At 45.9% G+C, this 13,362-nt stretch overlaps 1 protein-coding gene across 4 annotated transcripts; it reads right to left on the bottom strand.

Annotated features, from left to right (window-relative positions):
* Positions 1-55: 55 nt before the first annotated feature.
* Positions 56-10,503, bottom strand: ZNF575 (zinc finger protein 575). Of its 4 annotated transcripts, none has more exons than XM_039364338.1 (3): positions 10,422-10,503; positions 3,331-3,444; positions 56-2,568 (listed from the first exon to the last, which is right to left on the bottom strand). In XM_039364338.1, exons 2-3 carry the CDS (start codon positions 3,410-3,412, stop codon positions 1,871-1,873), a joined length of 780 nt encoding a protein of 259 aa, XP_039220272.1. In that variant the 5' UTR covers positions 3,413-3,444; positions 10,422-10,503; the 3' UTR covers positions 56-1,870. The 4 variants fall into 4 exon arrangements, with proteins under 4 accessions (XP_039220272.1, XP_039220271.1, XP_039220269.1 ...); XM_039364337.1 differs by having other exon boundaries at positions 10,447-10,495; XM_039364335.1 differs by lacking the exon at positions 10,422-10,503 and adding an exon at positions 10,105-10,298.
* Positions 10,504-13,362: the final 2,859 nt, after the last annotated feature.

Here is a 13,362-nt window from a genome sequence, read left to right as displayed (position 1 = left end):
GTTTGCTTTTATATTTTATTTTCCCCAAGAAAAATGAGACAAAAACTCCAGCATCTAATGGAGCTTTACTTTTTTTTTTTTTTAATATTGTCTACAAACAAACTATGAATCAATCGCACATACTTCCACCTGCCTTTCACCAAAATCTGAGCTGAAATACCTTCCCTTAATTGCGCGGAATCCGTCCGTGCTAGTTTGTGGGGAAGTGGAAAGATACATTGCAGGTAGTCCTCGACTTACGACAGTTTGTTTAGCGACTGTTCCAAGTTAACAGCAGCACTGAAGCAAATGACGTGGTTTTTTTTCCACACAACTGTGCAGCATCCCCGTGGTCAGGTGATCAAAATTCAAATGCTTAGCAAATGACTCATACTTATGACAGTTGCAATGTCTGGGGTCACATCTTTGGAGACCTCTCACCAAGAAAGTCAGTGGGGAAGGCAGATTCACTTCACAATCCTGTTACTGACATAAGAACTGTGGCAAAAAAGGTCGTAAAATGGGACAAAAACCTACTTAACAAATGTCTCGCTTAGCAACAGAAATTGGGGGCTCAATTGTCGTAAGTTGAGGACTACATGTATTGGGTTTTAATAGCGATTGTGTATTAATTGTGGATAGTAGTGAAAGACGGACTTGGGTCTAGAAGAGCATGGGAGAAAAACAGGTGGAGAGAAGAATCCAAGAGGGAACTTAATATTCAACAATGAGGGCAAAATAGAAATGTTCAGAGTCTTTAGGTATGTGGAACAGTAAACCAAACACACAGGAGTAACAAGGAAGCAGGCTATAAAATTGTGTGTACTACATAGTGAAAATAAAATGATAACAGTCCCTTTTAGCCCAAGAAATTCATGTGTAAAGTCGGCTTTCTCTGCGTGCTTCTGATGCACTTGCCCACCCTTAACACACTACCCACGCCAATCCTGAAGTGACCTGAGGCATCTTTTGATGCAACGTGTAAACTACAAACCTGGACAGCGTGTGAATTTGCAAAATTAAGTTTTCTGTTTCTACAACCCTTTCAACATAAACTGTTGCCTACTCCTTCCTGGAATTTGTGTATTAAGCGATCCCACTGGCAGATTTCACCAATTGCCACATTGTCCAACTCGGCTTCGGTTTTGTAAAAATCAGAGACTTCTTAAAAGTAGACACTACTCCTGTCCAATGGGATATGATGTGCTCAGGCATATTAAACCTCCAATTTCCACGGCCAAAGGTCGACTGGTCAAGGCACAGCCCGTCTAATGCACAATGCAGATAACGCAAGTTTATAGACCCTTGGATGACAGGTGGGCTGAGATCCACATTCTGGCACAAGCATGCACCGGTTGAGCATAAACAGAACTATACACAGCCACAGACAGAGGTTTCTCCTTTTGTGCAAAGAACGTTAACAGATTCCGTTCTCCTGACAGTGAGATTCGGTGCAGGCATTCACTTCTCTAAATGTGATTAGTGTGAGAATCTCAACGGTGGTTTTGTTTCGCTGGCACAAAGCTGATGGGGACTATGGAGTGGAAGGATTGTGTTTTGTAAGAACCAGAAGATTAAAATGATGCAAAACAAACCACAAGTCTGCATTAACTTAAAACAAGGTTGTAGGAGAGGCCACGGGGCACTGCAGAAACAAGGTTCCTAGGGCAGTTTTCAGCACGGTGTGCCCAACTTGGCCTCTGGAGGGGAGCCTGTCATTTGGCATTTTGCCATCAAAGCCGAAAACAGAGAACTTATGGGTGGCTGGAGGTTACACTGCTATCCCTGACCTCCATCGTAACCTTCCAATATTTACAAAGATCCCACCGCTACCAAGTTTGCACATTATCCACGTTTCCCCCCGTGCCCTCACAGAGGCCAGTGTTCTTCCTTAGGACCTGTCTCCACTGCTGTGGCTCTTGTCCTGGGCTAAGTCATCGCCCACTTCTCCCTCCTCATGCACCCGTTGGTGGAGAGTGAGGTTGCGCAGTTGCCGGAAACTCTTGCTGCAGCGCATGCACGGATAAGGCCGTCCTGCCGCGGTGGCCGCGTGGATCTGCTGGTGAGCAGCCAGTTTCGAGGGGTAGCAGAAACTCTTCCCACAGCGGCTGCAAGGGTACGGCCGCTGCCCCGTGTGCGTGCGGCGGTGGGCAGCCAGCTTGGAAGGATAGCAGAAGCTCTTGGGGCAATCGGCACATTTGTACGGGCGCTCCGGCGTGTGGATCCACTGGTGGGCGGCCAGCTTGGAGCGGTGTCCGAAGCGCTTGGGGCACAGAGAGCAGGGGAAGGGGCGCTCCCCAGTGTGCGTACGTCGGTGGGCGGCCAACTTGGACGGGTAACTAAAACTCTTGGGACAATCAGGGCATTTGTAAGGGCGCTCAGCGCAGTGAGTCCACTGGTGGGTGGCCAGTTTGGAGCGATACACAAAACGCTTGCCACAATCTTTGCACTGATAGGGACGGTCCGAGGGCAGGACAGCTGGAGGGCGCCGGCGGCGTGGACGGGGTGGCTTGGGAGACTCCGTGGCGGGCGGGGAAGGGAGAGCCGAGGGCGAAGGTGACTTGGCGTTCTCTTTCAAGGCTTGGGAATCTGGAAGGAAGGGAGAAAAAAAATCAAAAAAAATATAGAGGATTCCTCACCAAGCGTCCCATTTGCCTGCCTCAAGTTCCTTCTGTTGTCTGCCAGCTATTCTGTAGGTGGAATATAGGCAGTCCTTGTTTAACAACCACTTATCCAGCAACTTAATCAAAGTTGGCACTGAATGAGAGGGTTTTATGATGGATTCTCACAGTTGTGGCTGTCGATGACAATTCGGTCATCAGCTTGGCAATCGCCTTGCAACCGCAACATCCAAACGATTGGAATTTGGATGCTTTGCAACTGGCAGTGTTTATGACAGTTGTGGCATCTCATAATTGCCATTTGTGACCTTGGCTGCCAGCCCCAGACGAGCAGAGTCAATAGGGAAGCTGGGAGAAGGTCACAAACGGCGACTCGGCAACCGTGGGACGCTGCGACTTGTGTAGGATTCACCTAACGACAGCAATGGGCGACAGATGGAGGTTCCACCATTAAGTTGATGCAGTCACACAGTGTTGCGCTCTTTATGACTGTCGCTTAGTGACCAGAGTTCCTAGTCCCAATTACAGTCGGTAAGTGAGGATTACCTATATTTGACATTAGGCAGAAGTTAAATGGAGGGATTTTTTTTTTTAAAGTATTTATTTACTGTTTTATCCAAAGAATGCACACAGGGTTGGATTGTGATTTTGGATCTGCACCGTTTGGAGAAACGCAATTTGCGTCGTTTTGGCAAACAATAAATGACTCACATTCTTCGCCCTTCCTTACCTGCAACGCTGCCATTCAGCAGGCTGCTCCCCACTCCGTTCTTGCTGTTGCTCACACAGGGCTCTTCTCCCCTTTCCAGCATGAGGACAAGAGTTGGCCTAGTGAGAATATAACCTGCAGGCACGGGGAGGGGGTGAGGAGGGAAGAGAATAAAGCGGGGAGGGGGGAGTTAGAGGGGAGTCAGGCTCAGTTTAAACAGCTTTATCCATCCTTTCAAAAAGCAAATCAGTCCTAAGCAAAACAGGTCTTTTACTTCTCCTGTTTCCGCTAATCAGAGAACAAGGCATGCCTGAAAAGTATCTCACTAACTACCAGAAATCCAGCAGAGATGCAGGTCCTTGCTTAGCAACTGCCTCTTTTAGTGACTCTTTGTACTTTCAACACTGATGAAAAATTTTGGGAACAGTCTTCATATTGGCCACCTACTCAGCTTCGTAAAGGTAGTCCTCGACTCAGAACTGGTTGCTTAACAACCGGGCAAAGTTACGACTGACCCAGTGGTGGGATTCAACTATGGGAATACCCGGTTCTCTGCGTGGATGCTGCTTCCGGAAGTCCATTCTGGGCTTGGGCAACAAAAAAATTAGCTACCGGTTCTGCCGAAGTGGTACGAATTGCCTGAATCCTATCGGAGGGAGGGAGGGAGGGAGGGAGGGAGGGAGGGAGGAAGGAAGGAAGGAAGGAAGGAAGGAAGGAAGGAAGGAAGGAAGGAAGGAAGGAGTGGTGGGATTCAAATATGGGAACAACCAGTTCTCTGTGTGGATGCCGCTTCCGGAAGTCCATTCTGGGCCTGGGCAACAAAAAATTACCTACCGGTTCTGCCGAAGCGGTGCGAACCGGCTGAATCCCACCACTGGATGGACCCTGAAAATGGGTCGTGTGACACGGATTTGAAGATCTGACATCTGCCCCCTCATCCATGTGAGCATATTTTGGGCACTCGGGAGAAACAGCCTGCATTTTTGACTGTTTGCAGCATTCACGTCACCTGACTGGGTCTTACAATGTTTTTGTTAGAAACTGGTGTTTACTTCTGGTTTCCAGACAAAACAGCCCAAGTGCAAACAATGGGTTCGCTTAATGACTGCCATATTCGCTTAATGACCCCTGCAAAACAAGGGCTCGTAAAATCAGGTGTAGTCCTGTAGTTATTCACTTTACAACCATTGTGACTTTCAGCTGAGACGGGCTCAATTGAGGTCGTAAATTGAGGATTACTTGTAAAACAAAACTAAGCATAGCTGTAGTTTTACTTAACGACTATTTTGCTAAGAGCCACGTTGCTGGTCCCAATGGTGGTCGCTAAACAAGGACTATCCCTAGAGAATAAAATACCCTTTGTACACTTTGGATCCCTTGTATTTAACAGACAGAAGTTGATTTTTAAATTTTAACTTTACTCACTGCATAAATAACTCCAGATTTACAGTTTAGGCTATACTGAAAGATTGGATCATGGAAGAAAAGCACAATAAAACACACATAGTGGGGGGAAATATAAGATTCATAGTATCAGGTAAAAAATTGTTTATATAGAAATAATGAAATACGATCTATTCCATCATTTGCTTATGGGCACAGCTGAGCCCAGAATTGATGTTGCTAAGTGAGAAATTTGTTAAGTGAATTTTGCTGAATTTTGCCCCATTTACGGCCTGTCTTGACATAGTTCTTGTGAATCACTGCAGTTGTTCAATTAGTAACACGGTTGTTAACTGAATTTGCTTGTCAGAAGGTCACAAAAAGCGATCACATGACCCTGTACACTGCAACCGTCACAAATACAAGCCAGTTGCCAAGTGTCTGGATTTTGATCACGTGACCAGGGAGAAGCTGCAAAATGCGTAACTGAAAAATGGTCCTAAGTCACTTTTTTTCCCAGTGCCATTGTAACTATGAACGGTCACTAAAGGAACTGTTATTAAGTCGAGGACTACCTAGAATGCAATTTGGCCCCCTTGCAAACTTATCAATCTCCCCTTTTTCGATCGCCAACGGTGAATAAAACTGAGCTCGGGGTAACTCAGTGGTTCTCAACCTGTGGGTCGGGACCCCATTTGGGGTCGAACGACCATTTCACGGGGGTCACCAAACAACGCAGTCTGCCAATTTTTTCCCCCTTTTCCTTAGCTGTGCTACTCCCTTTTATTCTATTGGCTTTTGAAAGCCAATAGAATAGACTCTCTTGAATAGAGTCTAATTCTATTGGCTTTCAAAAGCCAATAGGAATTGTCCAGGCTGTCTCTGCCCTGCTGAGCCCGCCAAAAGTCCCATTCTGCAAATGGTGCTGCACCAGTTGAGTAGTCCTCGACTTACGACCAGTTGAGTAGTCATTGACTTACGACTGGTTGGGGTCGCGGCATTAAAAAGGTTGAGAACCACTGGGGTAACTAATCAACTGGGTTCCTTCTTCCCCTCCTACTCCCCCCAACCACGCCATAACTAACCGTCATGATTACGCATCAGCAGGCAAATTCGTTTGTAAACCTAGCTTAGGTTTGGTATGGAGTAGTTTGGTGCTGTCCAGATTAAACCTCCATTAACCAGCCGCGTTTCAATAGCTTGGTTCTCCCAGGGGCTGCCCCTGTATCACAAGGCCCTGGGATCCAATTATGGCCGTGATTCTGCTATTGCTCAACTTGGCATCAGTGTGGTGTTGCCATGGTAACCTGTTCAGAATACAGGCCGGAGAGGAGAAACTAGTATATTGACAGAGAAATGAGTTCAGCTACGGGATTATGGGCTGCTCTGAGGGGGGAGGAGGAAGGGAGGGGGTCAACAAGAAAAATTGGGGCTTAAACAAGCAGAGATGAAAGTATTCTCTGGAACTGGAGGGACCCCGTTTTCTAAGTCGAAATTGTTCAGTTGGAGATCTGGGTGCATTTCTAACCTGGTGCCCACATATACAGAAGCCATGAAATGTGGATTACGACCCCCCAAATGCCTTGCCAGCGGCCGAGCTGGTGGAGGATGGCCAGAGGATGCTGGAATCCAAACATCCGGAAGCCCGCTCTTGGACTAGATTATTTTGAGGTGTCCAGAGAAAACTGCAGATATTGGAATTGCAGTTTCTAGGCAGTAGCTGCAACCTGTCTGGAAATGCGAGGCAGGCTTTTAAGGTGCCAAACATCAAATAGAGAGTAGTTCACGGCGTATCTTCAATGCCACAAAAGTTTGCCGAAATAAGTAATTTCTGAATCTCTCTATGGCTGTCTCCACATAATACTGTCTCTAGGCACAATGTGCAGAATACACTGATCCATAAGCTAAGGGCCTGGTTTGTATAACTTGCCAAGGAAGCATTTGGCAACTTGACAAGTGGACTTCAACTCCCAGAATTGGAGAATCGCATACAAGCTGCCATGGTTGAGAAACACCGTTGAAGTCCACATGGGCTCAGTTTTAGCATTCAGGTGGATTTTAACAGTGTCAAATGGAGCTACCGGGTCTTTAAATCTGAGCACTTGCCATCTGGCATGTATTTTAAACAGTTATAGAGTCCTAGGATTATGTGAGCACCATTAGTGGCTTCCACCAGACAGTCAATGAGGAAAGTTAAATTCGCTTAATGGAGTGCATGATGTTCACTTAACAATGGCAGTGACTTGCTTAACAACGGTGGCAAAAAAAGGTGGTAAAATTGGGAACGACTCCCCAATGGAAATTCTGTTCCTAATTGTCATAAATCGAGAACTGCCTTTACTGTACAGTATAATACTCAAGGCAGCCCATCATAGCCATAGTTGGCTCACATCTGAAGAGTCTGCCCCCTTCAAATATTGTTCAGGGGCTTCCTTGTGGGAATCCAGCATGCAGTGCAGAATTTTTCAGCAAATCTGCAAGGAATTGGGATACAGTGGTGGAAGATGGCGGGGCTGAATTCAGAAAAAGGGTGTCTGTAAATAGGGTTGACCAGAGATACTGCACCCCAGCTCGTTCGAGCATTAATCCCCTATAGCATGCCTGGAAAGGTTGTGCATTCAAATTCTGGTGCATTCTGGTCAGCGGCTGCTGTGGCAAACCCCCAATGACGCCAAAATAAGGACACAAGTATTGTATGCAGCCACCCAGAGTGGTTTTGGAGAATGAGATGGCAGGCATATAAATTTAATAAATAACATAATACAATAAAAGCAAGCGGTGCTTTGGTGTGATTGACATCGCTGGAGTTTCATCTTCTGCCCCAAGATGTCCCCAATTCCGGTCCTTCCCACAGCATCATTTCCTAATTCACATACCATTAAATCAGGCCTAAGCCCTATAAAACAAGAGCAGCCCCACCTCAGCAACCAGGTTCACACTACGTATACTTCACTCGACCCCTTAAGATGGTGACAGTCACCAAGAGGAATCTTGGTTAGTTTTAAACCCCTGGATTTGGTGGCCAAAGCGCCTCTTCCTTTCCAACCTTCCTTACTACAAACCCAGTAAAATGGGTGGATTTCACTTCCTCGGGTTTTGTGTATTGTATGAACAGCGTCCCCTCTGGATCTGTCAGGCTGGCAGATCCAGGCCGCCTTTCTCGCCTTCCACCCTCTCCTCCAACCCCCGCATCAATATGGCCTGAAATTTGGGCGGGTGTGATACAGATTTGCCCCCCGACCGAAAGCAGATTTTGCTGCAATGCACCCGAGTTAGATAGAGAAGCTTGCAAACATCGGGGTGGGAGAAGGGCGGACCTCCCCATCTTCGCTTTCGCCGGACTGGAGCCCCGCGAAGCCCAGCTGGAGGGGAGGGGGCTTCCAACCCCCGTCTCGCCTGCAGCGGGCATCCTCCTCCCCGCCCGCCGCGCATCCCTCCTGCGCTCCGCCTCGGCCACTCACCCGCCCGGGAGTCGGCGCCGGCCTCAGGCTGCCTCTGAGGTCTTCCCTTCATGAGCCGATCGCGCCGGGTCATGCTGTCCCCGCGGGGAGCCGGGCGCAGCGCCCCGCCGCATCCCTTCCCGAGCCCGGAGCCCGGCGAGGCGAGGCGCGGCGCAACCCGGCAGCCGCGGGGAGGCTCCGGCGCGCTCGGCCAATCGGCACCTTTCCGTTATTTTCTCTCGGCGGAGGGAGGCAGGCGGGCGATGAGGTAGCCGTGACGGAAGCAGCCTCCGGGGCTGCGTTCACACAACCCGCTGGAAGCGGATCAGCCACAGCCGTGGCTTCTGCTTCTGCATGCCTGGATAAGATGCTCTCTCTTCTTAGGTTTGTTTCTAGTCTGAGATTTTTTGCCACCCCTTCCTTCCTTCCCTCTTCCTTCCTTCCTTCCTGTCTGTCTCTTCCTTCCCCTTTCCCCTTCCTTCCTGTCTGTCTGTCTGTCTGTCTAATAACTCAAGGCAGCGAATACAAGTAGTCCTCAACTTACAACAGTTTTTTTTAGTGAACGTTCGAAGTTACACCGGCACTGTAAAAAAGTGATTTGCCACCATTTTCCCACCATTGCGGCATCCCCACACGGTCTTGTGCTTTGCAGTCAGACACTGGATAACTGCTTCATAAATGGCCAACTGGTTCGTGTTTATGACGGTCGCAGTGTCTGGGGGGGGGGAGGTCGGGTGAGTTCCCCTTTTGCAACCTTCTGACAAGCAGTCAATGGAGAAACCAGATCCACTTAACAACCGTGTTATTCACTTCACAACTGCCATGATTCACTTAACAACTGTGGCAAGAAAGGTCATAAAATGGGGGCAAACTCACTTAACAAATGTCTCAGCCACATAAATGTTGGGCTCCACTGTGGTTGTAAGTCGTGGACCCTCTGTATACATAATATTCCTTCCTTCTCTGTGAGGTGGGGGTTGGGCAGAGAAAGAGGAAGGGTTCCCCAGAGCTGGTTTTCATGCCTAAAGTAGTTTTTAGCCTGGTGCCTCAGTGTACTGTGGTGGTCAGCAAGACATGGCTCAGAAGCGACATTAAACTGTTGTGTAAACACAGCAAGAGGCAGCAAGGTAACCATCCCTGCACAAGTCTTTCTCCTGGCCTCCCCCACCAGTTGTTTGTGCTCCAAGTCTGTGGCAGAGCTTATACATCTGCTAAACCTTGGTTTGCTCAATTAGATAGGTAAAGCTTGCCTATCCTGCTTACCCTTGGTTTGTTCAGTTAAAAATAAATAAAGGTCATGTAGCTAGCTAAACCTGGGTTTGTTCAATTACAGCCAGGTAAATCTGTTTGCTGGCTCTGCAGAAACCATCATGTTGAATAAACCCTGATGGCTAAATCAACAAGCCACATTATGGGCTTAGAGTCACTGCAGCCACGGTCTCCTTTCTCCAGTTCTCGTTTCAGGCAACTCTTAATTCCTATGTTATTTTTCTTCCAACAAAGCCAAAGCCAGCTAATTCTAATTTTCTTCCATGTTCTGTTTTTCATCCCCCTCAATTCAACCAAAGTTCCTTGGATGATTGCAAAATTATATCAAACATGCATTGTTACCAATAATGTATGTTTTGGGGTCACAGCTCTGAACTCGCTAGTTGGGAATTTTTGTCCCCCATGCAGGAAACAAGAACGGAGGCGATTATAGGATACTGAGTTAAGTTGCAGAATAAGAGGAGCGTAGGATTTCATCAGCATTTCTTGGAATTAGTCCTCTAATCACAAAGTTGTGCATCTTCTCCTGACCCCGACCTTTAGCAATTATGATCACGCTGCTCGGGCCCCAGTTCACACAAGACGCTCACTCAACCCCCCTTTCTGGGGGTTTGTGCAATAATCCAAGACCATTAAAAAAAAAACTAACTAAACTGGCTGGATTGCATTCACGCCCAGCAGACTAAGTCGCCCTGGAACTAACCAAGGTTTGCAGCTGGTGCGAATGCAACCCCCGGGTTTGCTCTCTCTCTCCAGGTTGTGTGAATGCAAGCCGATCCGGCGCTTCTGGCCCTCAATGCTCGCCTGCAATTGTCCACGTGAGCTTTCTTAGGATAGCAAGCAAGCGGAAGGGGGGGGGAACTCATTCAAGTTATGCATTTTTTAAAAAAAAAACAATGCATGCCAGTTTTTAAAAATCGAGGACAGAAATGATACGCGGAGGGAAACGTTCAGCAAGCACGCGAAAGCAGCGGCAGCCGCGCAAAAGCCACGCAAGCGAAACAAACGCAGCGATTCTACCTGCGGAGGAATCAACTGAGCAAACCTTGCGGAGAAAATGTTCGCCTGGACGCAACCATGTTCCGGGATTATTTCACCCCCCCCACTTCCTTGGCCCTGTGGTTTCACCCAATGAAGAGGGCAAAGAAATGACGTCGAACGGCGGCCGGTAAGGGACAAAATTAATCTCATTTATTTAAGCGTAGGCGCTCAGCGCGCGTCTAGAAGTTTTTCCAACGTGTTCCGATCTCGCGGGGTGTCTTCACCCCCCCCCCAACTGACCCTGAGTTTTAATTGTAATCGGGCAGTTGGAAAAACTGAAGTTTTTACCGGGCTTAGCGTGGTTCAAAATCCTTTCAGCAATAAACAGTTTGCTAAATAAAAAGAGGGATGACGGCACTGGAATATATGCAAGAGCGTTTGATGAAGATCTTTTTCCCTTTTCTTTTGTAGGAGTGTAGCAAAACTTTTCAGTTTTGTACTCTAAACGTGGCTGGGTTCCCTTTTGTCATGCTCGTATTATGTTTCCCCGCAAAACAGAGCTTTTTTATGGAAAAAGTACCTCTTTACACTATGTGTCAAAACCAACAAAATCTGATTATACTTGCAGTGTTTCTCAACCTTGACAATTTTAAGGCATGTGGACTTCAACTCCCAGAATTCCACAGCCAGCAATGCTGGCTGTGGAATTCTGGGAGTTGAAGTCCACATGCCTTAAAATTGTCAAGGTTGAGAAACACTTTTAGGATTGCATCATGTACTGCTTTGGTACACGTACAGTCTTTCCCCATTTTCCCTCTGGGTGAATCACAGAAATGATGCAAATTAGGCTTGTGGGGTTTTCTGAATATTCGCTGTAAAAAAAAAGTTTAGATTTTTTTTTTTTGACGTTAAAATGACCCAACATTAAAATGGCGCAATTGCCAGAGTTAGGGACTCTTGCATCACCCGTCTCATGACTGCAAAATATGAATTGCACATTGTAGTTGCTACAGCGCTCTGCCCACCTTAACAGGCAGCTCACTAGAATTCCCAATAGCATCCCTGAGAAAAAGGCAAACTGTTGTAATACCACATAACTGAAATTGGCACTTCTTTGCCCTATGAAAGAACGGGGTTTGTACAAAGAAGCTGCATGTAGTAGCTTGTAAAAGCCAGTTTGGTCTAATGGCAAAGGAACCAGCCTACAAACCAGGAGATGGTGAGTTCTAGGCATGAAAACCAACCGTGTGGCTTTGGGTCAGTCACTCAGGCCAGCCCATCTCACAAGGTTGTTGTTATGGAGGAAAAATAGGAAGAAGAAGGAATATTGTGTGTGTTTGCTACCTTGAGTTACTGACAAAGAAAGAAATAAAGGTGAGATAAAAATCTAATAAATAAAATTATCCTTAAGGTTAGTGGAGGCTTGTCACAGTTAAGTGCTAATGGCTGCCATTTCAGCATCCTCTCCTCACCCCAAGGACAAAATGGGATCTGCAACCATATGATCAAAGCCCCAATCATATAATCAAAGCCCCAAACCCTTTTAATTCTCTAAGTATTAGAGGGCAATTGAGATTGGTTTTGTTCTCGGCTTTCTTGCCATTGTACATTTTAGCTTTTGTGCTGTATTTTTAGCCATTGTTTTTAAAACTTCTTGTATTAATATGCATTTTATGTTGTACAGTCCCCAGAGTCACATGGCCTGAGTTGAATGACCTTGTAACTCTTGAATAAATAAATGTGTCAGCATGACAGGGTAGGACTTCAACTCTGCAGTTGTAACTGGCATGTTGACTTTTTCAGTGTCCTTGCCACCCACTACTATGCATTGCCCAGATGCCAAGACTTATTATCGATGACCCTTACTCCCCTGGCTTAGCTAACATCAATATTGTAATGTGAGGAAGTGGGGAAAGCACAATGGTAGTCACTACGTTTCAGTATTCAGAGAAATGCAAGATGTGAAGGACAGTTACGCTCCATTTTGTGCGTTCTTTATATCAGTTTATAGATCTTTCCTACCGAAAGATCCCTGTCATCAAAAATCTCTAGGGAGAACAGAAAATTCCATAGTCTTACAGAATAACCCGTGAATTGAAGAAGTGTGGTTAAATAAAAGTGGGCCATATAGAATAGATTTCTATTTTTTATGCTTTGCTTTGCTTTTCAAACTTATTTTGTTTTTTTTTATTGAAAAGTTTTATACAAATACATTATTACAATAAACCTCCCTCCCTCCCTTCCCCCCACCCCAACCCTCCTCCCTCATTTCCCAGAGCTGATTACAGGGTTAAAAAAGATAAAAAATAAACAAACAAATTCTAACTAAGCTTATCCAACTGTACCAATAACCAAATCCCTAAAATACTTTAACTCAAATACAAACAACTCCCAGTTTAAACTATAAGTTAATCAAAAACTAAATAATACTTTCTAATCCCATATTTATTCTGTACAAAGTTTATCCATCTTCTCCACACCGAGATCTATCTTTCTTGTGAATGATCCTTCAAATAAGCAGAAATTTTAGCCATTTCTACTAAATTAGAAACTTTAAGCAACCATTCTTCTACAGCAGGCAAAGAATCTTTCTTCCAATATTGCCCAACCAATAGCCTTGCCGCCGTAATAAGATTCAATATTAAAATAGTTTCTTTAACATCACAACCTTCAATAATACCTAAGCTTTTCAAACTTATTTTGGAGCCCAAGGCCATTGATAAAACATTTGTAGAGAGACGAAGTATATGGCTGAATAAATAACTTAATTCATGAACTCATAAAAGTCATACCTATGTTTATTATCCAAGGTTTCACTCCAGCAACTTGAATTTTTGGGCTTCACGTGATTCCTGAGGTCAATAGAACAACAGTTCTTATCACATATGCTATCTTGGGTCCATACAATATGCTCAGTTCAACCCAGTTGCCTAGTTTCTAATTCAGAATATCGTATGAGTCAACCAGTGGACTAAGGAGA

The sequence above is a fragment of the Crotalus tigris genome, unplaced genomic scaffold (genome assembly GCF_016545835.1).
Source record: "Crotalus tigris isolate CLP2741 ecotype Arizona unplaced genomic scaffold, ASM1654583v1 scf7180000019753.2282721675:598951, whole genome shotgun sequence".
Taxonomy (NCBI): Eukaryota; Metazoa; Chordata; class Lepidosauria; order Squamata; family Viperidae; genus Crotalus; species Crotalus tigris.
This window is presented reverse-complemented; position numbering and strand designations above follow the sequence as displayed.

Bases quoted from the DNA above. Each gene is read 5' to 3' on its own strand.
- ZNF575 (XM_039364335.1), bottom strand. From the start codon at position 10,267: ATGAGTTCCCCCCCCCTTCCGCTTGCTTGCTATCCTAAGAAAGCTCAC. The intron at 3,445-10,104 runs GTTAGTTCCAGG...CCGTGCCTGCAG, and splicing joins CGCACCAGCTGCAAACCTTG to GTTATATTCTCACTAGGCCA. The intron at 2,569-3,330 runs GTAAGGAAGGGC...CCTTCCTTCCAG, and splicing joins GCTGAATGGCAGCGTTGCAG to ATTCCCAAGCCTTGAAAGAG.